Here is a 24,578-nt window from a genome sequence, read left to right on the forward strand (position 1 = left end):
AAAAGCGGATCCAAGCTCACCCGGCAGATGAGGTCTGCAGAAGATGGATTTGGGAAAGGGCTGTGAAAGAAGGAGCCCACAGGACAGCTAAATTAACACCACAAAGTGGCTGCAAGAGAGCAACAAATCGAGGGGCCAGGTGAGTGAGTGAAACAAGTTTGAGGCAATTTCATCAGCAGCATAAAGTAGTATTTGATGCTATCACGGGTATAGTAACATCAGTTGAGCATTCAAAGGAAGCTCTCAAAGTAAGACTGAAATTAAGGATAAAATCACCGTATATTATTAACCTCAGGATTTGGAGGAGTCTGGCTCATGTTTTCTTTACCTTTAAAGGAGTGAACATCCTGCACAGAAAATGCCATTCTCTGATCTATCCCCAGCTCCCGCCCTGTGAGTACAGCCGAGGGGAAAGGCAGGAGAGCATTTGTCCAGCGCGGACAGGAAGTAGCCATAGAGGAATTTTTAAAAATAGGATTAATCCATTCAGCAGTAGAGCTTTTAAGCAAAAAATAATTAATCAAAAAACATGAAGACTGTGGGGGAGCGATTGGGCAAAGGCTAAAAGGTGGATATAGAGAAGCCAGCCTCATTTGAGGGACTTTCTCCTTTTTTCTCCTTCTAAGGTGACATCCCAAACCCCTTGCTGCTGCAGTACAGGCTCAGCTCTTTTGTAATTCGCCATTTCCCATAAATTCTGGCACAGCGACAGTTTTCCAGTGACAATTCCAAATGTGCTTGGGGAGAACGGAGCAAGGCATTCATTATTTTTATCAACCTCCCACAGCAGAAGTTGAAGTTATATGGAAAATATGTAATTTTAAATGTATTTATTTATCAAAGCTTTAAATCAAAACAATTTCTGACTGGCACGTTCCTCTCAGCTGGAAATACAAAAAATAGTGGTCGGGTCACAGTTGGATTGGCTGGAGGTGGCAGTCAGTCTGTGTTGCTCTCTCCCTCTTCTTCTTTCTCTCTTCCTCGCTGTTATAGACCTGAATCTCCCATGGCAGTGTCCTTTTATTTTTATTTTCTTTAAGCCTCTTTTTTCTTTCTTTTATTTCAATATGAGTGCCTAATACAGTTATCTTCATGCAGCCAGCATAATATCATCTTGTTACCAATATTTGCAGTTTCCTTTCAAATTTCTCCAGGCTGTAGAACTCGTTCTCCTTCTTTAGCCATCGTTCACCTTCACCAGCCATCAATCTTGCTTTGATCTTGAAGCAAGGGGTATTAAGAACTAGTCTTCAGTGTCATGGCCATAATTATGCTGGTCAAGAGGATGATAAAGGTTCATTTTGCAAGCATGTGACAAACCTAATTCTTGTCTACATTCTTTAGGATAAATGTAATTTTCCTGAAATATGGAATAGTTACCAAATTACTTTTATGAGAGAGACAGATATTAAGACTTGGAATCAAATTTTGCCCTTTCCTTCTCCTTTGTCAGGTGTATATATACATATATATATATATATATAGGTATGTACACTTTTGTGTTCAGGTGTTTTGTTCCCATCTAGGTCCTTCCAAAAAAGGCTTAGATTTACAAAAGTGATGCAGAGTGTTGTCTTGTAGTATCTAGGGTCAGATTATCAGAACATCTTAAGACTCAATTTTCTGTGGCAGTTCTGAAAGATCTAGCCCTGTTTCAGATATTCAGATGGGAGCTGACCCAGTCATAGAGTATTTCTAGCAAGGTATTATTAAACATGACCTGGTTTTCAAAACATTTTGACCTTCCAATGCCAAATGTCTGAACATGTTAGCTGGTAACCGATGAAAATGACTGCAACAGAACCTCATTTACAAGTTTATTTGAGAGCTGCTCAGGTATCCTGATGTGAAATTCCCTCATCTGCTGGCAGCAAAACACACTGACATGAAATGGGACTGCTTCTTCTGCAGTTTTGTTTTGTTTTTATTTTCATTTCCAAAAAGACACCAGACTTTTGAGAAAAAATTATCGGGTACATTAACAGATAGGATGCAGAGTTACTTTTGTGAACATGCATGTGCGTGGGTGTGTGTGTTTATGTTCATATGAATTGCATGACTGAATTGACAACTATGCTAATGCACATTAAAAGTCAGCTAAATGTGTATTTTCCACTCTAAAACTCCCAGTTTTGGCAGATTGTAATTTTTACAACTTTGACACCAGCTTCAGGGCCACTAGCAGTGACACCCGTGACAGTTTTGCCCTTGCTCCCTCACCTGGGAGCCATTACATCCAAGTTCTGTCAAAAGCCCTCATGTTGCGAGCTGTAAAGAGATGGTGACAACAGGCCTATAGGAAAGCCCATGGGGCCACTAATCATCTTGAGTTAGGATTGGGACTAATAGGACACTCGAGAGGTGATGCAGGAGGACACATGCTGAATGATGAAGCTAAAAGAGGGAAGCACTGAACAGAGCTGCCCATTCATTGAACACTGTCTGTCCTGTTTGCTGAATGGAGTGCCCAGCATAAAAACAGCAGAGGTCACATCGTTCGATTGCAGTCAAAATGGATGGAGCAGGACTTCCATCATGACACACTCAACATATAATGGTTTGGTTCAGTAACCTTAATAAGTGTCTTTCGAGAAAAGGGATTGTGGAGGGGAAATGTGTACTTTTTTAACATAATAATAAAGATGCCACCAAAAGGAGATGTTCCTCCTTTGAAAGCAAACCAGAGCAAAAAACAGTCAGAATGATGAAAGTTTAGCTATATTGCTAAGCCTTTTTTTTTCTCTTTATTTCTGATGCACCATAAACTGAAATGACTGGCATGTTTCTGGTAGGTAAAGACATTTTACTGAGTGCTTTACACTGCTTGCTCCCAGCTGTGCTTTAAGGCTGGCTAAGAGGCATGTCTGCTAACAGCAATAAATGGCAGCCTGCAATCAGACTGTTGGCTCCTTTGGGGGCAGGAGGAGCACAGGGAGCGCTGGCCAGGCCTGCAGGCAAGCAGAGCAGTGCATGCACTAGGAGTCCTCACAGGGAGCATTATCAATCCAGGCTTCACCGCTCCTGCAGGGACGATGGCGCCTCCAGGTCATGTAGCAGCCGTCTCCAGTCTTGCCCTGTTTTCCCCCTTCTCCATCCTTCACTCTGCAGAAAGATTAATCTGGGGGGAATAAGCACAGAGCAGGGAGGCTTTCGACTTCAAACAAGTCCTGGTGCCTTATAGGAGATAAGGGAGGCTATCCAAATTCCCTTCAACAAGTCTGCCCAGTGTGTCATCATCATCATCATTATTATTGGCATCAGCATTATTATTAGCATTTATGCTTTCAGTTATCAATAACATTTATTAACTGCTATTTAACATATATTCAGTCTGGATTCCTAACTTTCTCATACTCTCTGGGGGTATTTATTTGCAAATGATGTTCCTATATCCTATGATATTCCTAATATTTTTATGTCCCATTAACTGCTTTTGATGTAATGAACTATTTCTGTCATACTAGCATAGCTGTGTGACCCTGTGGCAGTCATGGAGCTCATCCAGGTTTGCCTGAAAGATCTATATGTAAAATCTATGTTCTGTTTTCTTTTTCCCTATTTCATGCAAAATTTTCATGCCCCCTTCCCCCTTCGACTCCCAGCAAATCAGCCCCATTCAGGCAACTGCAATGTCAACAAGCTCACATACATTTGAGGCCAAAAAACAACCAAAGATCAACCCTTGATCTCATTTTTTTCCTGTAGCAAATGTGGTTCTGTTCTTTATCACAGTGTGAGCTGTGGATGTGCCTTAGCTTTGAATTTCAGGAACATTTTGGGCAGACAAATTACTAACATGTTGTTGTCTAACCTCTGGCACATGGTTTTGAAATGCTTAGCCATGATTTCCTGAGCAGGTTTGATTTAATGTGGTGGAGTTCAAAAACTGAAAGAGTTATCCTGAGGGAAAAAAAAAAAAAAGATGTTCTGCAGAAATGCCATTATCAGAGTTTGAGGTATGGTAGGTAAAGACAGAACAAACTCTTCTCTTTAAGCCTTTTGGTTATTCTACAAAGGGAGGCAGGGAGATGCAAGCAAGTTATACCCAGGCTGCCTAGTCACACAGTAAACCAGGGAGTTACAAATGGCAACATATTAGAGATTGAAACTTTTGGTAGTTAAAGACAATTTCATTTTGATTTACAAAAATATCTTGTAGACTCATGTGCATTACTGAATTACCTTTCCACTCTCTGAAAACTATTACTTCTTTGCCCATAGGTAACTAATGATAGTCAACAATAGAAATATAAAATGTTGTTGTTCTGTAAGTTATTCTCTTAGCTCACTTTTACATGATCATGAAAGTCTATTCTGAAAGAGTTGGGTTTTGACTTTTGAAAGTAGCACAGATACTTTTCATTCATTTTGAGCTTCAGTCAGTGAGTGTCTTCTGTGGTCATATGTTTACAACATGTAAATACCTATATCTAGCCTGTAATGACATAAAAATGGCTGGAATTATCAGCAAAAAGGACTGTGGGACTGACTGTCCTTTCATTCCTGCTAAATCTTAAGAATAACTTGATAAAGCAAACAAGATTTATGCCAACACAGATTTGTGGGATTGAGAGAAGGATCAGATGCAGCATAAACAGTGATATTGTGTTGTGTAGGCACAATATTATGCCATTTTCCTTTCTCATTCTGCACTATAAAATAATGTGGACAGCTTCCTATTTTCTGATTGCTTTCAGTATTGGTCACAGACCACCAGGAAGGATGAGCGAGCATTTACTCCTTGGTAATATAAGCACAAGCCACAGAAGTCAAAACTGACTTGAGCATGTGTTATCGAAAAGGACTGGCATATAACAAAAAAAAAAAAAAAAAAAAAAAAACCTCATGTTCACAACACTCTAAGCCAAGTGCAAAAGCACAGAATAAAGAAATAATTAAATAGGGTTATATTTTCCTAGTAAATCTGCCATTTACTGGGAGAAAGGCACACCACAGTGTCCATCATCCCACAGAGCAGAGAGATGGGAAACGGAGAGCTCCAAAAGAAGGACGTTCTTTAGCGCAGGAGACGTGATGTGTCTGGATTCACTGACTCTTCAGCTTCTGCTGCCAGCCATCCGACAGCACAACGAGGCCTCTTTGCCAGGCACTGACTACTTGTGTTAAATGAAACTTTCCCTGGACTTATGTCCAGTCCAACCCACCTTGCTCTCATCAGTTACATTGGAAGGCACAGATTTCTCACCTGACAGCAGTGGAGACAGAAAGGAAATGCCTGTGCCCCAGCTCACGGGGTCCACCTCAGGATCCTGCCCATCTTGGAAGCTGCCACTTCAAGGTCCTCCTCACCCAAAAACAGTGCTGTCAATGGTCATAATTTGTCACCAACTCGATGCTCCCTTCCTTCAAGTGCCTCTTTCAAAAGCAGCAGTTCACTGAATTAAACCCACAGGGTGCACAAGGTGGTGACTACCCAAGTAACCCACAGCTGCATGAACACTTGGAGACACAAGGTTCTTCTGACTAATATTCCCGTCATGTCTGACTAATGAGGGCCATTTTAAAATGTCAAGAATTTTTTTTTCCCCCTTCCTCATTCCTTACTCATTCTTGCAGTAGATGATAATGAACTGGCATTCAGTCCGTTTTTACAGTCCTGAGGTGGGAGGAAAAAAAGGGGGCTGCAGCCTTCAGGAAGCAGAAGCAGCACTGGGAGGACAGTGTCCCAACAGGGAAAAATCCAACATATATCCAAAGGCAGCTCTAGCCTGAGAAAAGAGCATTGGGAAAAGTGCCTAAAATAGAGAGGAAAATGTATGTACGTGTGTACACCTATAGAATAAAGCAGGCAAAATAAAAGCCTCTGTCGATATTTACAGGGCTGCAGCTGACCTCCCTGTGGGTTCTTTCCAGTCATTCACTAAATGTGTGGAAACTATCGATTTTGCCTAATGAAAGCGTCTCCGTGCATTTCGCAGGGACAACCGCGAAGCACGGGCTGCGCTGCAAGGCTTGCAAGATGAGCATCCACCACAAGTGCGCCGACAGTATCGGGCAGCAACGCTGCATGGGCAAGCTGGTAAGTGAGCAGGTCAGGCAGCCCGCGCTGAGCCACCCGCTCTCTCCGTGCGACCTTCTGGCCCATATTTAGCTGCTGGATTATCCAAACTGACCCCTGATCACCTCCCTTTGCTGGGAAAAGTAATGCCAGGTGGTGGCTTATTATAAATCAGGGTGATTTCTGCTACTTAGGAACCTGATCAGCATACTGCATTGTAAATCTGTTCTGCTTTATGGATGTGAATATATGGCTGCATAATCTAAATTTAGCTAAATATCAGAATTAATTCCTGTGATTTAAACTGTGCTTGCTGTAATCTCTGTAGTGCAAGTGTCTACGGAAGCCACTATAACTTAGTCATCCTATTTCAGTAGAGTGTAGCAAATGAAAAGTCCTTCAAATTATGTTTTACTATTTTTTTCCACTGTAAAAGCTTTAAAAAGTGCCATTCAGCTTGATGAGCAAACACAGCCTGTTCCACAAAGACACAGAGAACTGGCCTGTCAGTAAGAGAGGTCAAGAGAGACCTGCTCCTGGTATATACAGACAACCCCTTTAGTAGCTGGGTCACATTCTAAGCATCAGATTGTAGTATTGGCAAAGGCAGAAGACTACATCTGAGGCTGGTCCAGCCTGGATTGCTGACTGTTTTTATAGAAATATGGTTCTTTAGTTTCCCCTGGAGAAAAATCAGTGAAAATGACCATATGAAACATGAAAAGTGGTTGCATATATTCACTTTTCAGATGTTTTCAGTTTAGTTACAAGCACGTGCCAAGCGAATGTACCAAAACCAAATCTGAGCTAAAAAGAAATAGTAATATTGTGTTTGATGATGAAAAAAAAGCAGGCATACACCTCAAAAGGGCTAGGAAATCCATCTTTCCTTTGGAAAGACTTTTTCTCTCCAGGTGTATTTGGTAAATACTATTGTTGGTTATACACCTGAGGCAACACTTTATGCATTTAAACCTTCATCCTAGCCCTAGTGTGAGGCATTCTGCTGTGGGAAATCGATGTATAAAGAGCTGAATGACCTCACTGCAGGTCTGGGACAAGCCAAATAGTAAATCATATGGATTGCTTCACACGATGCTGGATTCCAGCCTCAGCTATTGTGGTCACCAATTTACAAAAGCAGAGAAGAAGAGGCCAAATTTACAGCTGGAAGAAGTGCTGCAATGTCAGGGGAGATTTATAGCCTCATGTCGTGTCAGAATTTAGTTTGTTTTGAGACAAACTGTGGCTGGGGAAATCAAGGATTTATTCCTCCAAAAAAACAAATTTATCATTTCTTTCATTTCTTCTCAATCTGTACTGCTGCTCACTCGCAATAAATTTACTTCCATATAATTTTATGATGTATACTGGATATAGGATATTACTAATAAGTGCATCCTCATGAGGAGCTGCCAGTGGCTAGTGCTTCTCACAACCTGTGCAGTTGTGAACTCTTAGAAAGCCAAGGGAACGTTCATTAATCCCTAATAGCTTACAGGACATTTCCGAAGATTTATGTGTTCACAGCATCATTTTGGGTTCTTAGCATTTGACAGAGATATTTGCTAGCTGAGGTAATAAATCAAGAACAGCTTTTAGAGTGCTATAAGGAATCTTGATTGGTCATATTATATTATTGTGTGGCTTAAGTTGTTCCAGTGCATTGTTCTATAAATGAGCACTTAGGGGATATGAACTGATAATTTGGGGGATCTTTTGACCTGGCAAGACCAAAAAGCAGTGGAAGCTGCATCCAGTCAGCAGCAGACATCAGAAAAATCTATAAAAAGAAGACTCTATGTTTCTTGGGTTTCACACATGCATCTGTGGGAACATGGGAATTAGCATTTAGGGCAAAGGATAGGTGCATGCTCCACAAATGCAAACCAGTGCACGTTCACACTTCATATATTCTTGCATTAAACATAATGAACATTACATTACACCAGCTAGAAACTCAAGTGATTTGGCATTTCTGCTGCAACTCATTAGCGATCCATTTGTGCTGCAGAGAACCTGAAAATGACCCCTTATCTCCTTCCAGATAATTATAGGAATTTTTTTTTCCAACAGAAAAAAAATACGTATTTTTATGTTTCACGTGTTTCGGCTTTCTCTCCCTCCAGCCAAAGGGATTTCGGCGATACTACAGCTCGCCGCTCCTCATTCACGAACAGTTCGGCTGCATCAAAGAAGTGATGCCTATTGGTAGGTTTGGGCTGCTTCTCCATCCATCTCCCTTCGGCAGGGCTTTGCAACCACACCGGCAGGCTCCCTGCTGGGGTGTTGGTCCGGGGGTCCACTGGGGGACTTTGCTTGTGCCCTATCCTATATCGCCCACACTTCTCACTTTCCTTTCCCATTTGCTCATTGAGCATTTATATACTTTTGTTCAAGTATATAATGGAGCAGATTTTTCACTGCTTTACCAAATTCCTGAAAAGAAAAATTTGGAAAGGAAAATGTTGAGTTCTTTTTGGGAAACATTCTTCTCTAAGAGCAATCTTATCTGGCAAGCCTGGCAGTGCAAAAAATGAAAACCAAAACTAAATAGTTAATTTAAAATGACAAGTCTGCAAACATTTATTCAGTTATTTTCTGATATCGAAAAAAAAAAAAAAGTCAATTATATGAGATTCCTCTAAGATTCTGTTTCTGAAAAGCATTTGTCCTTTTCAGCATAAGAATTTGAAATGTTTTGAGCAGGCTCTGGCTGAAAATGAAGTGTGTTTTGCTCTGCTCAGGATTCAAAATGTATTTTCCCTCTTTTTGTAAAGCACTACAAATTTAGTATATTTTGATGTGCTATGTATTCTTGTACCCCAGAGGAACCTGAGGTCCCATAATACAGTTATGAGAAGGTACCCAAAACAGGTATTTTCTCACCTGCCTTCAGATCCCACAGAATAGCAATGTTGTTGCCTCTCTAAGGAAGATTCAGGCCATTCTGTTTACCCAGTAATAGCACTAAGAAGGTAGATGACATAAAGGTGATGGTCCACCCACAGCACAGTGAAGCCCAGGCACGATGAAGGTATTTCCCTCCAAACATCCAGCTGGAGAGTAATCCAAAAGTTAAATGATAGGAAAAGGCAGGAAATACAAATTAACATCAGTGTAGGCACCACCAGCAGTGATTAGGGAAGGAGGATGCAGATGGGGAGAGATGAGGCAAGGGTAGAGACCTGGAGAGCTCGTGTGAAGAAAGGATGACTTTTATCAGAGCAGAACAGCAGCAAAAAGTTACTAGCAAAAGCCATTTCCTCCAAGTTTGTTAAGTAAGTACTTTTTTTCTCAGGATAACCTCATAACTTGTATTTCTCAATGTACATCCAGAAAGTGTTGCTAAAGGCATGTTTCTCCGTGTGAATCAGGAACCTAGAAGGAAACGTTGAATGTTTTCCATGTATTAATGGATTGATTTTGCTCCTTCGGTTGCAGCCTGTGGCAATAAGGTTGACCCTGTCTATGAAACTCTCCGCTTTGGAACTTCCTTAGCTCAGAAAACCAAGAAGAGCAGCTCTGGAAGTGGGTCTGATTCTCCCAACAGGAATTCTGTAAGTAACAGTTACAGAGGGATATTCTTCTTTTTTGTTTTTTTTTGTTTTGTTTTGTTTTGTTTATACATATATCCATTCCCTGGGGTTAATATCAAAGCTTATAAAAATTATATTTCAAGACCTTAAACAAAAAAAAAAGTATTATTCCCAGTTCAAACTATGGGACCAACAAACACTTTATTTTTGTAAGCTCCCGTTTTAAGACTTACTTGAGAAAAAAATAGAAAAATTAAGAGTAAGGCATTGAATAACATTCTTTCATTGGATATGAAAATTAAATGTTATTCTTAATATTAAATATCCGTATGAAAGCAGAAAACAGATATTTAGCTCTAAACATGTATTTCTAAAGCCACCCCTATGCCTTTTGTCCTGAACAAAAAGCCTTGCAGCCAGAGTGGACACATTCTGCTTTTAATGATGGACATTTAATGCTACATGATAGCATTAAGAACGGCTTGTGCTCCTCGGAGTCTGAATCGACAAGCACAATTTCCACCATACAAGCCCAGCCAAAATGAAGCTGTTGCCACCACAACAGGGCAGTGAACTCATACCTCCATTCCTGCCCAGCATGAACTAGTGAGGAACACACTACAGATGGGTTCCTCACCTCAAACCCACAACTTGGGCGTGGATGTGCTCAGTTTGATGCATCCTCACCTTCACATCTGTGATTGTCATTCACTGTCTTCTGTCATGAAAGTTACTGTCTTCAGCACCATAGCAGGAGATGAAGGAGGAGCATAAGGGAAGAGATAGTAACCTTTAAACCTGTCTGTGCTAACTCCATACCTAGTTCAATGGTGCTACTTTACTATTTGTGCAAGAAGGAAATCAGCATTTCAATGCTATTGGGTCCATGCTATCAGCAGCTCAGGCACAGGATTGAGAGGACATTTCATATCCTCTTTCTCGTATACACTAGCACCTAAGCCCATGCTTGAGCCACTCTGTTGTTCCAAGACGTCCTTCAGACAAATCAAATCAGAACTGAATGCACTGGAGACAAAGGCTGATTGTCACTTCTGAAAGTCAGACCCAGGTTATCTGACAGTCTCTCCGAGTGGCAGTTCCTGCTCCACTACTGATAGCAGAATGAAATTCACCCCAGGCATAAAGATGCTATGCAGCTTTGTTTCTAGGCGAATACTCATATGTTTAATTTAAGCTTAGGCTAAAATCTACCTATGTTCACTACAAAATTCCACTGGCACTTAAAATATATGTTGTCTAAAATGGATGAAGTATAGGCTCAGATGGTACAGGAGGTCCCTAAACAGATTTTAATTTATCTCAGATGGAAAAGAAGATACAGAAATCCAAACAAGGACCTAGTGAAATCTGCTAGGGAGTTATTACAAGATGTGTCCTTTATCCAGCCTTATATTTTTGCCTTAAAAGGAACTTGGTAATTTTCATTCTCTTTCTGAAACTCAAAGTGACTCTAGCACCTGTCACATAGTGATTACAGTCTGTTCTTTCAATTATTTCATTTACTTTGAAACAGAAGTTCTACAAATGTAATTATTGCTTTCTAAATCAATAAAGCATTATGTTGAATTATGAATGACTATTCAGGCATAGAAATCATGAACGCTGTGTCAGCTCACCCTAGAGAGCTGATCATAACTGGGAGAGGTGTGGGTGTAGAATAAGGAATGCTGTTTCATTATGGGAATTTCTCCAGGGTACGCAGACTGAGAGAGAGAGAGAGTGTAACACTTGTCAGTGTTTGGAAAATAGAAAACATTAGCGGGCTGAATAAACAGATGTGTGAAGCTACAACTTCTGCCAGTGCAAGTCTGTGTATTGAGACAGGGATAAAAACCAGAAGACACAACCTCAATCCAAATGATGGGGTCATGAAGCTTCACAACCATGATGTGTGACACAAGAGCACAGAGCAGGGAGCTGACACAGATGAGCACCACATCTCTTTGACTGGTCCATGTCCCAGCCTGGGCAGATAAAGAGTGATTCTGGGTCTGCCATTGGGACCAAACCAGGACATCAGCGACTCAGTGACGTCTGGGATCCTACTGCACCTCTCAGGCAGTGCCCGAGCTGTCAAAGACCCATCTATGGATGGGAGCAGTGTAGCAGTTTCAGCTGCATGTGGTACCAAAGCAAAGGTAATTGGCTCCAGACCATGCTCCATACCTACAGCCTTGCGGCTTCCAGGATTGTAGCTCATGTGTGTGCCCTGTATAGAGATACCATCTAGCTCTGAACCAGCGGAGGTAATTTTACCATGCTTGGTTAGTGTGGAGGCACCCACTCTGATTTTCAGCCTGGATGCTGCATGTCCCATGCAAGAAAGCAGCCATATGCTCCAGATATATTAGCTACTGCTTCCCTTGAAATCTGCCTCTGCAACCCACATTTATACAGAGAGTCACTTGAGGTGATGTAAATGTGATACCAGTTCTTGTGTTTGATGTATCAGCTCATAGTTTTGTAAGTCTGTCATTTCTCTTGACTATTGTTGCATGACTATTTGTCATACAGCTCCTGATGGAAAAGTTATTAAAGGTAACTGAGGCTATTTCAGGTGGCTTTGAATCAGGCTGATGCTGAAGAGATGGTCATTGCACTTCTATACATGGTAATACAAAACAAGGATGAAACTAATCAGCAATTATGAAGCTAGTTTACGGAGACTGAGGATCATGTCACAGTAAATACCTGAAAAATAGCTATGACTGACTATTTCAACAGAGAAAGTCTTTTCTTTTTCTAGTCGCCAGCTAGGAATCCCAAGGTCTGCTTTGCCCTGTCTGCTTGTAGTGCAGAGTGCCTTCTCATAGAGAAGTGACCCATTTATGCAAGCTGCAAAACAACTGTGACCTCGTCCAAAAGGCTTAATCTGAGAACAACACATAACCAAGCAATAAAATCACGAGATTTCTGTGACGTAAATCTACTGCCAAACTCTAAGTCCATCACTATTCTAGGGAAGTACTACATGGGGGAAGTAAGTTCCGCCATAGTCAAGAAAGATAATTAATTTTCAAAGTGCTTTCTAAAGCAAAAAAAAAAAACCCTATATTATTATTGCTAGTAAAAGGAAAAAAAAATGTATAAAAAAACTCTGAAGCCATCCAGATGTTGTGATCCCTGAAGAAAGAGGGCAAATGTTCCTGATTTGTCTTCTCTTCCAAAAGAATTTAGCTTTGTTTTGCAGGCAAAGAGCAGGTAAAGAGTAGAGCTGTGTGTGCAATATAATTCTAGGGTGTCTTGGAGTAATTAAATACTTCTGTATGTCTTAAAGAGTTATTAACACAAGATAAATAAAGCTTAGACATATACAAGAACTTAGGGGTTTTCAGAGTGAAGATCATCTGACTCTTGATCTTAAAGTTTTGTGGGTTTTTTTTTTTTGTGGTTCTAAAAGATGTTTCACCCAAAAAAGTCACAGGTGAAGTGTTCAGAAACTGAAGCTCATTAAGGTCAAGTTCAGACAGAGTTGTTTGGAGTAGCTTCTGGTTCCTGTTGTGCTGTACATGGAGAAGCCAACTACCCAACAGAGGAATCTGGAGCTGTATGCAGAGTATACTTCTGAGGTTTGGGATTATGTCATCCCTTGTTTTCCTAGACTTCTAAAACAATGGGTCCCTAGTCATGATTGGCATTAATATAGTACAAATAAGAAATAACAGTAATCGTAGCAAAATTCTTTGAGTTTTGTTTGCCTTAAAACAGATGACTCTTCAAAAAGAAATTGAGGGCAGATATTTCAAGACAGACTTCATCAGCTTCTTCACACTCTAGCTCTTTTTTTTTTCACAGCATGTTAAAGGAATTAAAACCACACTTATATGAAAGGTATTTTACCAAATAATTTATTCAGAGTTAATAAATTAATAATCAATGGTGTCAACTAATGTTTAGTGAATTCATTAGACAGCTATCTAGTGTACCTGCAGCATCTATACATTTCCCAAGTCCCTTCTATTTTGTATAGATGACCACATTGATTAGTGTAATCCTCTTTTTTCCTTAATTCTTCACTTCACTCTGCAGAAATCTTTTGCACTTTGGCCTGAGACCTTAGCCTGGAGGGCTTTCTGGGCTTTCACTGCCCTGCTCTGAAAACACATAAATGCTGCATTCCTCTAAAGGCTGTTGTGCAGTTTTACTTCATTTCATCACTTTCTGGCTTATCCCATATGATTTTCTCATTCTGTCCCTACAGACCTCTGACCTGGCAGAAGTTCCTGAAGAAGCTGATAGCTCTGGAGGCACTTTTGACATCAACAGGAAACGGAGCAACAGTGGTGAGTGCTTCCAGGCCAGGCTAGCATTCTCAGATGTTTTGGTCTCATGCCAGCCACAAATACAATCTGTTTCAGAGATTTTTTTCCTTTATGGCATGACCATGTTTTACCAGTATCTTTACTGTGGAAGATTAGGGCTAACAGCTGGTGTAAGAACTGAGGAAATGCTCTTTGCCATTCAGATGAGATACAAGCCACTGTGTCTGTGTTTTCTTAATTTCTTGTGTCCAGGCCTGACACAGAACGGTTCAGGTCTGATTTCTAGCTTTGCTGCTTCAGAGACATGACTTCAAACTAATCACTTAACATGCTTCAATTCCACATTGGTGAAGTAGAATAAAAATAATACTTCCTGTCTCTTCTCATATGTCTGAATTGTCTACTTGTGTCTATATGCCATAATTTCTTCGGGACAGGGAGTGATTCATATAATAACCATTTGACCATAAAATATCCAGCACAATTAATCTTGATCATAATTTCAGCCTCTCAGTACAGTTATAATATGTTCCACAGTAATATTAATAGCCCAATTCCTTTGCCTATTTTGCAGTAATGTTTTTTATGGCATTGGTATGATGGGATTTCAAGACCAGTGTTAAGGGATCAAATCTTAACCACTGAGGGATGGTATTGAAGATCCTGGTCTCAAATTCAGTCATGGTGAGAGAAGCAATAAACACAAAACCTGGAGCACTCACCAAACTTTCAGGCCCAAAACACCTCAGTGCCTTCTTGAACAGCACATGAAGAGTGATTTGCAGGATCTCAGCTGGGATGTAGGCTGCAGTTGTCCATTCTGGTTTTATGCCACCTCCTTCTTTTGGCCTCCCTTTCCTCTTGGCCCTATCCCTTCTTTTCACCATATTCAGTCATTTCCTCCTTTCCATCTTCTGAATATCCCATCTGTGTATCCGATCTGCCTTTTCCTGACAATATATTTAGCTTTTCCATTCTGGAAGTGTGAGTTGACCTGACTTGGTTAAAAGGAGGAGACTTCAGTCTCCTTCACATCGTACAATCCTGCCCACCTGAGGTTAATTTGGACATGTTTGAGTTTTCAGACAAATTTTTCTCATTGTCATTCAATAGTTTCATCTCTGAACCCCAAAGAAACTTTTCTTTCCTGTAAGATCTGCATTCACTGAATGCACTGAAAGGCATTCAAGAAACTTACTCAAAGAGATTAGTTTAAAAACTCAGCATGTGTCAAACCTCCAAATAACTTCTGCAGCACATTAGCAATTCCTTTGATCAGCACTGGCTTTTTTACAATCCATCCTTCAGAGGCTCAGGGTATAAATTATGCATCAGTCGCTCCAAAAATTTCCCCTTGGTAGATTTTTAATAAACTGCCCATACTGTTTGCACAAGCCGTGGAAATGGTAAAATCCTTTTCAGGCTGTCATAATTTCCATTTTTTTTTTTCCTGCTGCTACTAGGGCAAACAAATATGAAAATAGATGGATTTCTGTTGTGTGGAGACATGAACTACATAGCTCTATGGCCTTCAGATTCATGCATCTCCCAGTAATATCCAGAGACCAGGAGCTAAACAGAGATTAAAAATTTAACAAATTCAAAATGTTGTTACAGAGTGATTCATCACTCTCTTTTCTTCAGTTGTCCACTACTTCTTTGGCAGGCAGTACCACACAAATACTTTGATGAATCAGGTCCATTCTAGTTCTTTTTTATTTTTTTCCATAACAAAACTGACTCCTCCAAACAAGATTTTAGGAAATGCACATTTGAATCTCTTCCCTTTAAGGGAAACACCAAAAAAAGGACATAACCTGCAGAAGGATGGAAGGACTCAGCACATACGTAATCATACCTTTAGATATATAATGGCAATTTCAAGGGAAAGTGCTCTCATTCAGGCACTAGCACACATACTGTAGCAAAGCTGCTTAGTTGACAACTCTAAGATGACTTGCCTAATTTCCAGCTCCTTGGCCTCCTCTAAGCCAGTTACACTTCTTCATTGCTGTGAATTGCTTTCAGCAACAGAAGTCCCACAGGCCAAAATGTACTCTAAATGACATGTATGAGCCTGTTTTCAACAGGGACTTGAGTATTTGCCACGTTGAGTCAAAGATGTAAAACCCCTTGGGCAAAGCCCAGCTTAGCAAGCAGGTCTCTGCACACAGGTTTGTGTATCTGTCATCAAGTAGCAATTATTCCAAAATGTGCTGCTCTAGTTAAATGTTTCCTTCCACTTTCGATGAATAACTTTCTATATGCCCAAAATGCTTGTGTTTACCAAGCACATCATTCACCAGGACTTTTTGGTTAGTCTTTCTAAGAAGGCCCAGAAGCCATGCGTGGTGCTTTAAGCTGAATTTGAGCACTGACAGATTGGACTGGCATTTTACATCACTTTATACAGACACAAGACACATATATGCTCTGGAAATTGCTTTTTTTAAAAAAGATTTCCCACTCTGACACTCACTGACATTTACAGGGCCAGACAGTGAGGCCCCAGGTCAGCCACAGGCAAATCCCCTACACATAACTGAGGGCATTTTCTGGTTTCATTCAGCAAATATTGGATCATACATCCTTATATTCAGCGCTCTTTGAACCTTATGACTACAAAATTGTCTTACGTGCTTGTATGTGCACATGAATGTGTGTTACCTCTTACTGCATCGTTTTCTACATTGTGCGTGCTCTGGCTGCCTAAAATGGCAAAATCGCTTTTACTTCAAGAGTAATGCATTTTTCAGCATCTAAGTACAAATCTCTCTACTATCAAAGAGTCTTACTATCTAACTAGGAAAACTTCAAAGACTATTTGCCTGGCTGTCATTTACGATATAAAATAGCCATAGTAATATGTGTTCATGAAAGACTGGCGAGCAAGTGAAAATGAAAGAGCAGGGAAATTCAGTAGTTTGGGGGTTCCTTGATCCCCCTTTTTTTTTTGCCCCTGAATATGTGAAGCTATGTCACAGTAAAACAAAACAAAAATGAAAGCCAACAATCAGTCTGCTTCCTACTGGTGCTTTGAAGATTTCCAAATTGTTACTAGAGACCACAAACCTTGGCTTCCGTTCAAAACAACTGTGGAGGTAAATAGTGAGAGAAGACACTGCAGCTATTACAACTCTACTCAGACTTTACCCAGAAGCAGGAAACACCAAGAAATTCTTAGAAAGTGAAGCAGAAGTTCAGTCAAAGCCACCATTGGTTTCTCAGGGGGGAACTGAGGACATGAAGCCGTTAGGAGAGTGTAACTGGTTAGACAGCAGATATTGGATGCTAGTAACCTGCTCCCCTGTGGCTGCTGAGTAACATTCCCTGAGTAGCAGGCAGAGTTTCTGATTTAGTAATTTAGTACCAAATTTTCACAGATACAACCCCACATCTCCCCATTTAAAAGCACTAAATGTTGAAAAGATGACCTTAGTGAGACACACTTCAGGTATCTCCTTACAAAAGCAGAGGTGGAGGTGGATCATCTGGGATGATCTAAGCTGATGGTTACTGGAGAGGACAAATAGGCTACCAAATAGAGACTGAGGGTCAAAGAGGGGGAATCAGGGGTTTGGGGGACAAATTTCCATCCGTGTTGCTCATGTATGTTTACCAAGTTTTTCCGTTGTTTTTAAACAGAAATCATGCAGATCCTAAACAGCATTTAGTTTGGAAAAAAAGACTGCTAGACCTTCAATAGAAATGCAATTGGGACACCTAGTTTATATTCCCAGTTCTGTGTATTCATTTCATTTATGAATTGTCATCTGACCAAAATGATACATTTTATCCTTCAGGCCAGGGATTGTCTAGGGCGATGTGCCAAGTTGAGTGGGATACCTGCTTTTGTTCAAGATATAATAGGATTCAGAGAGAGTACAAGGGATGGAAAGAAAGTGGAAAGAAAGAAAGAGGGAAAGGGAAGAGATTAACAAAATCAAGGTCATCCTGCTGAAGCGAAACTGCTCCTAAAATGTCATGTGTCTGCTTTATTTCAGTGTTTACATACTCCGAAAACGGCACAGAACACTTTGGAGAAGAACCAAAAAGCATACATTCTCCGGTATGGGCAAAATCTGGCAAGGTCTGGCAAGAAAATGGGCAAGAATAAGATGGGAATGGAGTGGCCAATGAAAGGCTTGGTTTTATATATAGCCACAGTCCTTGAGCCGTGCAATTGTTGCAGAACTCCTGGGAAACACTTCTGGGGAAGGATCAATACATGACTACTCTGTTCTCATACAATTTCTAGGCTTGATGATGGCTGAAAACAGTATATAGGATCTGATGTCTCTGTGAGCCATTGGTTCAGACCCATTATAGTCACTTATATATTCTTCACCTGTTTATTACAAATTGACACTGTGAACACAAAAGATCCTGCAGGAAAGCCAAGTCTTTACAATGGTGCTGCAGTAAAAGAAATACCATAGATCTGACATATTTTGGAAAATCATCTGTGGTTTGTTTTAGATACTTTTCCAACTCCAAATTTCCAGTAGTTCCTGTGTGAGTGAATCTTAAAGAGAAGGGAAGGAGAGAGAATAACCAGTCTTCTTTTCAGAAGTGCAAACAGCCTTGAGTTTAGGAATGTGCATTTTTCACTCTGTTCTTTGGAATAGATACAGCCGTATAGCTATATTTTATCTATAATGATGTCTATATAATAGACATTATATATGTCTATATAATAGGGGTTGTACCATGCAGAGTGCAAAAGGCAGACTCATTTTTAAAATCTCACCCAAAAGACCAAGCTTGTACAGATTTCTTTATGTCTCTGAAAGACCGAAGTTCAATCTTGGGATCTTATTTCTAAATGAAGACATTTACTATCTTAGTGACTCACAGTATATATGGGCTGAAGTCTTCTGAAGTGTAAAAGCAATGAAGTTCCAGTTCATTTCTTGGATATTGGTCCCCATGCCTATAACAAAATGAAGCAAATTCCTGAATTTCCCACATTTACATTTTCTTTTTATCTTTTCTCTTAAAGGAACCATTTTATAAAAACACGTTACAAATGAACACCTATGTTGCCTTGTACAAATTTGTACCACAAGAAAATGAAGACTTGGAGATGAGGTAAAATGCCAACATTTTTATTAGCTGAGTTGTATATGAGTGTTTTGTGGTGGGTTCTTTTTTCATTTGGACATTTTTCTAGTTTTTTTTTTATAAGTCATAAGTGATAGATGCATGTGACCAACTTTTTTGCCAAGGGCACAAATGATAAAATGTTTCAAAACTCATCACGAGGCTGAAGAGTCAGGTTCAGATCCCACAGCATCAGAGAAAAGACCAAGTGCTTGTTTCTCCACTCTTCAGCAGCAATGACAACTGCTGGGCAACTGAAGCAAAGAGGTCACCACTGCCACCACGTCCAGCTGCATCCTGGGCAAGCTCATATCTTCTATGTGTGCTCTACTGGGGCACACTAGGTCAGGCTTTGTAGTCCATCATGCACTCCAGATGTGCTTGTGATCTCTTGTGCTGCCATCACAACTATCAACAGAGGAGCCCCACATTGTAGGCAAGGAAAATGGAATAAATAGGGATCCAACATTAATTTTAATAAAATCAGAAAGATGCCACAAAAATATCTTGAATCAAGTAAAACTTTCTTACATAAATCCGTTTGGACTGTCACCTACTTTCTACAAAACAGGGTTGTTACATAATAATCTTGACGAAGTGCTACTAATGGGGGAAAGGAGGTCACATAACTGCTCAGCTACCTGTACAAAATCAGCCCAGCATGTTTAGATTTTAGCACTCTCAGCCTAATTATTCTCCTACCTCTACTCTGGAGCTAGTCAGCTGGATGTTAATACTTAGCAATTACAGCCCTGCATCATGCGTTATAAAGGTCCCATTCAAATGAAAATGGCATTCCTGAGCAAAAATTATATCCCTGCTGACTAATTGCTTTTGTCACTTAAATAAAACTATTTTCCTGCTGCCTTCCTTCTGCAATCACAGCTTGAAAACGCAGATGATAAAGTGATGTGTCCCAACAATACGAAATGTCTTCACGTAACAGAATAACGCCTGTAACAATAGGAACTGCATTTTAAACAGTTTCATATTAAACAGGAAACAAAAATTCCAACACAGGAGGTGTTATCTTACAGTAACAATCTAGCCTTAAATGAAAGTAAAAGAGCGAGCATACGATTGAAGATCATAAAGCAGGTTTCACTGACAGAGGCTTTGATGAAGTGGGAATAAAAACGTAGAATATTAGTGAGTAGTGGTGATCATGTGGCTAACTGAAATGGAAAGCTGTTGGGTAACATGTTGGGTGCGTCTACACAGATTGCATGCTCTGAGTGAGCACATGTTGATACAGTACCTTACATAGGAGACAACAGCAAAAAACACACATGGGCAAATTCACAAGTATTATTTATTAGTTTAGCATCACATATTTTATTCCCAGTTTGAATTTTAATTTGAAGTATTAAAACGATGCACAAGAATAAAGCAAAAAGTCAAGACTTGATGAATGCCAGCAGAGGCCTTCTTAGTATCAATACCTGATTAATGCCAAAGGGAGAAAGTAACACCTTAACTTTTATATCTAAGTAGCTGGGAGCTGAGAGCAAAACTTCGCTTATTTTCAGGCAATATGCAGAGTCTTTTTCTGCATTGCTGTGTTTGATTGAAGTCCTTGTTGCCTCGTTGAGTCTACCTGTAATTAATGCTCAGATAAAATGACCAAGGGAGGATTGCCTTCCTATTAGGATGCAAATGTGGATGGTGATGTAGCATAACAATTAAGAGTCATCTTAGTCCATTTTTCTTCAATTAATTACAGACCAGGGGATATGATCACTCTTCTGGAAGACTCCAATGAAGACTGGTGGAAGGTATAAGCTCCTTATTTCATATCTGCTTATTTTCAAAGGAAAAAAAAAATGTTCGTTTTCAGTATTTCAGTTCTTTTTTCAGTGTTCTTTTTTCTTTTTAAAGCTATTAGTTTTAACATCATTCTCCTGCCCATACGTTTTCTCCATAGGGGAAAATTGAAGACAGAACTGGATTTTTTCCTGCTAACTTTGTTCAAAGAGTGCAACATGATGAAAAGATTTACAGGTGTATCAGGACATTCATCGGGTGCAAGGAGCAGGGACAGATAACTCTGAAAGAAAACCAAGTAAGTGAGCATGCCACCCTCAAGCCAGATCCCTCGTGGACCCCCCCCCGCCCCGCAGGATTTGAGCATCCAGGAGAATGACATGATCAGCAAGCAAGCTGTGAAAGATGAGCATAGGCAGACCCTATTCACTGCAATTTTATTTCTTCAAGGTTTATTAATTGTATGGCAACAGTGTCTAGCAACCAGTTAGGAGCAGAGATGGCCTTGTACAAGCACATACTCCCTGTCTCACATAGCCTAAATTTTAGTCTCACAGACCTTCATAAAGATGATTAACTTTGCATATTGTGCATTCTCTTGACTATTGAGGGACAACTTGAAGGACATACAGTTTTAAAGATAGCCCTCATCTGACAAAAATAGTCTATTTTGCTTTGCTCTATTAGACATAATCTAATAAAAGAGAGTAGCTGTCTTCCTAGATCTTGCCTTACCTAAATATCTAAGCACCACTATAAGCTTTGCAGATCAGCCTCAAGAGAAAGTTCCAGCAATTGTGCATAACCTGCTGCAGAAGAAAAGAGACGGCAGAGTCATTGAAACAGCCCATAGAAAAGCCATTATGGAGAATTCAAGTTGCAGTTTTGGGGAGATGAGGCATGACTAGTTCCCTCCTCCTGGCTGCTTGCCATCAGTCCTCAGCAAGCTCTCTTCCTTCATCTTCCTTTCCAACCACCTTCCAGGCTGGCATCAATAGATGATGAGAGACAGATCCTTTTAGGTCCTGCTCCTTGCTCCTGATCTGTAGGGAGTAGTGAAATCTAGACATTTCAAAATCATTCAGGGAGGGATTTATCAAATGTATCAGCTTCAGTTCACTTCCAACACAGACAAAGCTTGTTGCTTTCACATCAGCAAAAGCAGAGTTAAGACAGCACTGCAAATATTTTATGTAACCCACACTTACCCACTGGGAAGTATCTGTCATTATTAACTGTTTGGGATGCCACTTACATGCTTTCTTTACAAGCTGTAATTTATTTTAAGTTAAATTGCCAGTGTGAATTGTAATGCACCATATGCAGCATAGATCTGCAGAGTCCATTCACCCTGGTGGACTTTCAGCAATCCATCTACCTACTTATATTCAGATGACTTTCAGGTGAAAACCTCGGCCACCATTTTCAGGTATGTTTTCGGTCTGATTTTAAAAGTGATTTTCAATAAAATTTTTGCCAGACTTTTAATGCTTGCCCGCCTCAAATCTGATCCTGCTGTTAAAGGTTTTCTATGGGCCTCATACTTGGGTAAAGTGAAAGTAGAATGTGTCTCAGAACCTTCATTAAAAGGTGGCTTGTGGCTTAAGCTGATATAAACTAGATGATGGGTAACTAAGGGCTGAGCATGGCCTGGATTCTCTAACACCTAGATGAAATAGAAAGCTATATTTTTCCTGCCGAATCTTATGAAGATTTTCTTCCACCCTGATGGCTTTCTCATTCCTTTCACATCACCAGGATGTCTTTGTCTTGTCATTCCTTGTCATTCAGAAAGCAGCATTTGTATTCAATTCAGCATCATTTTTTTTTTTTTTTTAAGAGAGAAGTTATGTAGCAATTCACTTTGGTGAGGGTATCATTAATTCATCCTTTTGCTGCTGCCTTGTGCCCTAGGAAAAAAAGCATTTGTGCTGACAATCCTTGGGAATACCCAGCTCTTTAAGGAAGTCATAGCAATACAGCAACCATATATTTTTAACCATGCACTCAGTACATTGGCCAGCCCTGAAGTTACTGGAAGGAGATAAGACACTTAAAATTTTACTCACTGAAGCAAATTAAAACACACTCTTCACCACAGCCTTACAATCATTCGAATAGGGCTCCTGGGAAAAGTTTGGTAGATTTTTTTTAGGATGGGGGAGTTCATTCCATTTGGGGATTTCTATGGGATGTAGCAAGCCTTTTTTGGCTGGGCACAGTGTGTAGAATAATGGAAGTGCAATGTATGTACTACAGGCAAGGTACCAATTCCTGCCAGACCTCACTTGAGCTAAAAAAGTATAACAGAAAAAAAAATCTGAACTCATTAACTGATCTAATAAATTCCCACTTCTGTCATAGGGCATATTCTCTCTATTTTATATTGCTAATTCACTGGGCTGAAATCTGCAGGGCCTAAACATAGTCCAGAGTCTTTTCTAAAAGGGAAAGGGAGGAAGATATGACAGCAGAAAAACTTAACCCATGACCACAATGCAAATTTTGAGTACACTGCTTGGCACTATCCTAAATGCTGCAGGACTCCCTCCCATTTGTGCTTTGCATGAGTGTTCTCGGTCTGGGTGGCTGCACTTAAAAGCAAAAGGCAAAGAAAAAGGATGGATTTTTTTATGCAATATATGCAGGATGTGGACATCAGCAAAGCCACATAAGTATCTTAAGAGAAGCCATTCTAGGCAAGCAGAGACATTTTCAAAATTTGAAGCATAGCGGGTGAAGCTTTCTCTGGGTTTTCTTCACAGTTTCAAGTCCTGGAAATAATATTTTGAGTTTTGGGTTCATGCATAGCTGAGAGACCAAGTTGGACTGAGGGTAAAATAACACAATTTGCTCATCCATCTCATGCAATATGCACAGGGTAGGCTTCACAAACAATCCCTTGAATGTTTCTTTACAAACCACAAAATCCAGCCCAGGGCTGGAAAAGTGATCTACCTGGGAGGTATCAACATTTTGCAGTTTAGGGTTTCTGACAGATTTATGTTCCCAAGGCTTATTCAGGAGGCAACTCATTACAATAGGGCTTAGTCAGGAATCTGTGGGAGAGAAGGCAAACTTAGCCCCTGGTGTCTGTAGAGCAAGAGCCTTAAGAGGAAATGAAAATCAGTCAATTTATGCTGATTTCTCCTGTTTTAAAAGCCATCTCACAGTACTGTCTGAATAATTTCCAACTATGACTGTATTATTACGTGGATATATAAAGTTTTCTGCAGCCTGTAGCTTCTGCTCCAGCCTACCTGAATTAATTACTACACATTATACACATGCTTCTTTGCTTGACTACAGACTCTGAAGTACCCAAAGGCAACCTTTTCAGAAGGTGTATGATCAGGGTTTGGAAAAACATCTCTCACTAAATGCCTTTAACATTATTTATGGTGCTTATTTTAAAGCAAAGCACAGTAATCTACTCCTTGAATGTCTGTTTTTATTCCCCTCATCTCCTACTTAAACTTAAGGGAGTAGCCTCTTTTTTTTAAAAAAAAAAAAAACACTTTACCCTTCACTGTTAGCCTCCCTGACTTCTATAGTCACTTTAATATAAACAATTTCAGGGCTGGGCACTTTGTGTTTAAATAACACAACTGATTTTAAGTTGCACAAGTGATCTTGTGCCATAGGAGTGATCTGAAATCACAGCATTTGTTACAATACTTGCAAACAGAAGCTTCCTGCTTCTTCCAAAATAGTACACAAAGGACCATGCAACAGATCCAGTTTGCAATGGATATATTTTCTAAATGACACTAGTGTAAGCTAGCTCTAGTGCAGAAGGAGTCTCACAACTGGCTTTTGTAGTGACTGCAAATGGGCGCTGTTATTGTGTTGATCACATCTTCTGAAGCA

General features: G+C 40.1%; 1 protein-coding gene across 2 annotated transcripts in view; it reads left to right on the top strand.

Annotated features, from left to right (window-relative positions):
• The window catches only part of STAC (SH3 and cysteine rich domain), a 63,043-nt gene that overhangs the window by 33,424 nt on the left and 5,041 nt on the right, over positions 1 to 24,578 (top strand). For both annotated transcript variants that reach the window (XM_010227465.2, XM_088521363.1), the window contains exons 3-10: positions 5,940 to 6,040; positions 8,149 to 8,230; positions 9,464 to 9,579; positions 13,781 to 13,862; positions 17,846 to 17,910; positions 18,844 to 18,932; positions 20,668 to 20,719; positions 20,869 to 21,006. In XM_010227465.2, the coding sequence (XP_010225767.1) occupies positions 5,940 to 6,040; positions 8,149 to 8,230; positions 9,464 to 9,579; positions 13,781 to 13,862; positions 17,846 to 17,910; positions 18,844 to 18,932; positions 20,668 to 20,719; positions 20,869 to 21,006 (725 nt within the window). The remainder of the gene's footprint in view (positions 1 to 5,939; positions 6,041 to 8,148; positions 8,231 to 9,463; positions 9,580 to 13,780; positions 13,863 to 17,845; positions 17,911 to 18,843; positions 18,933 to 20,667; positions 20,720 to 20,868; positions 21,007 to 24,578) is intronic.

The sequence above is a fragment of the Tinamus guttatus genome, unplaced genomic scaffold (assembly GCF_059628265.1).
Source record: "Tinamus guttatus ecotype Peru unplaced genomic scaffold, ASM5962826v1 Tinamus_guttatus_pri_ptg000119l, whole genome shotgun sequence".
Lineage (NCBI taxonomy): Eukaryota > Metazoa > Chordata > Aves > Tinamiformes > Tinamidae > Tinamus > Tinamus guttatus.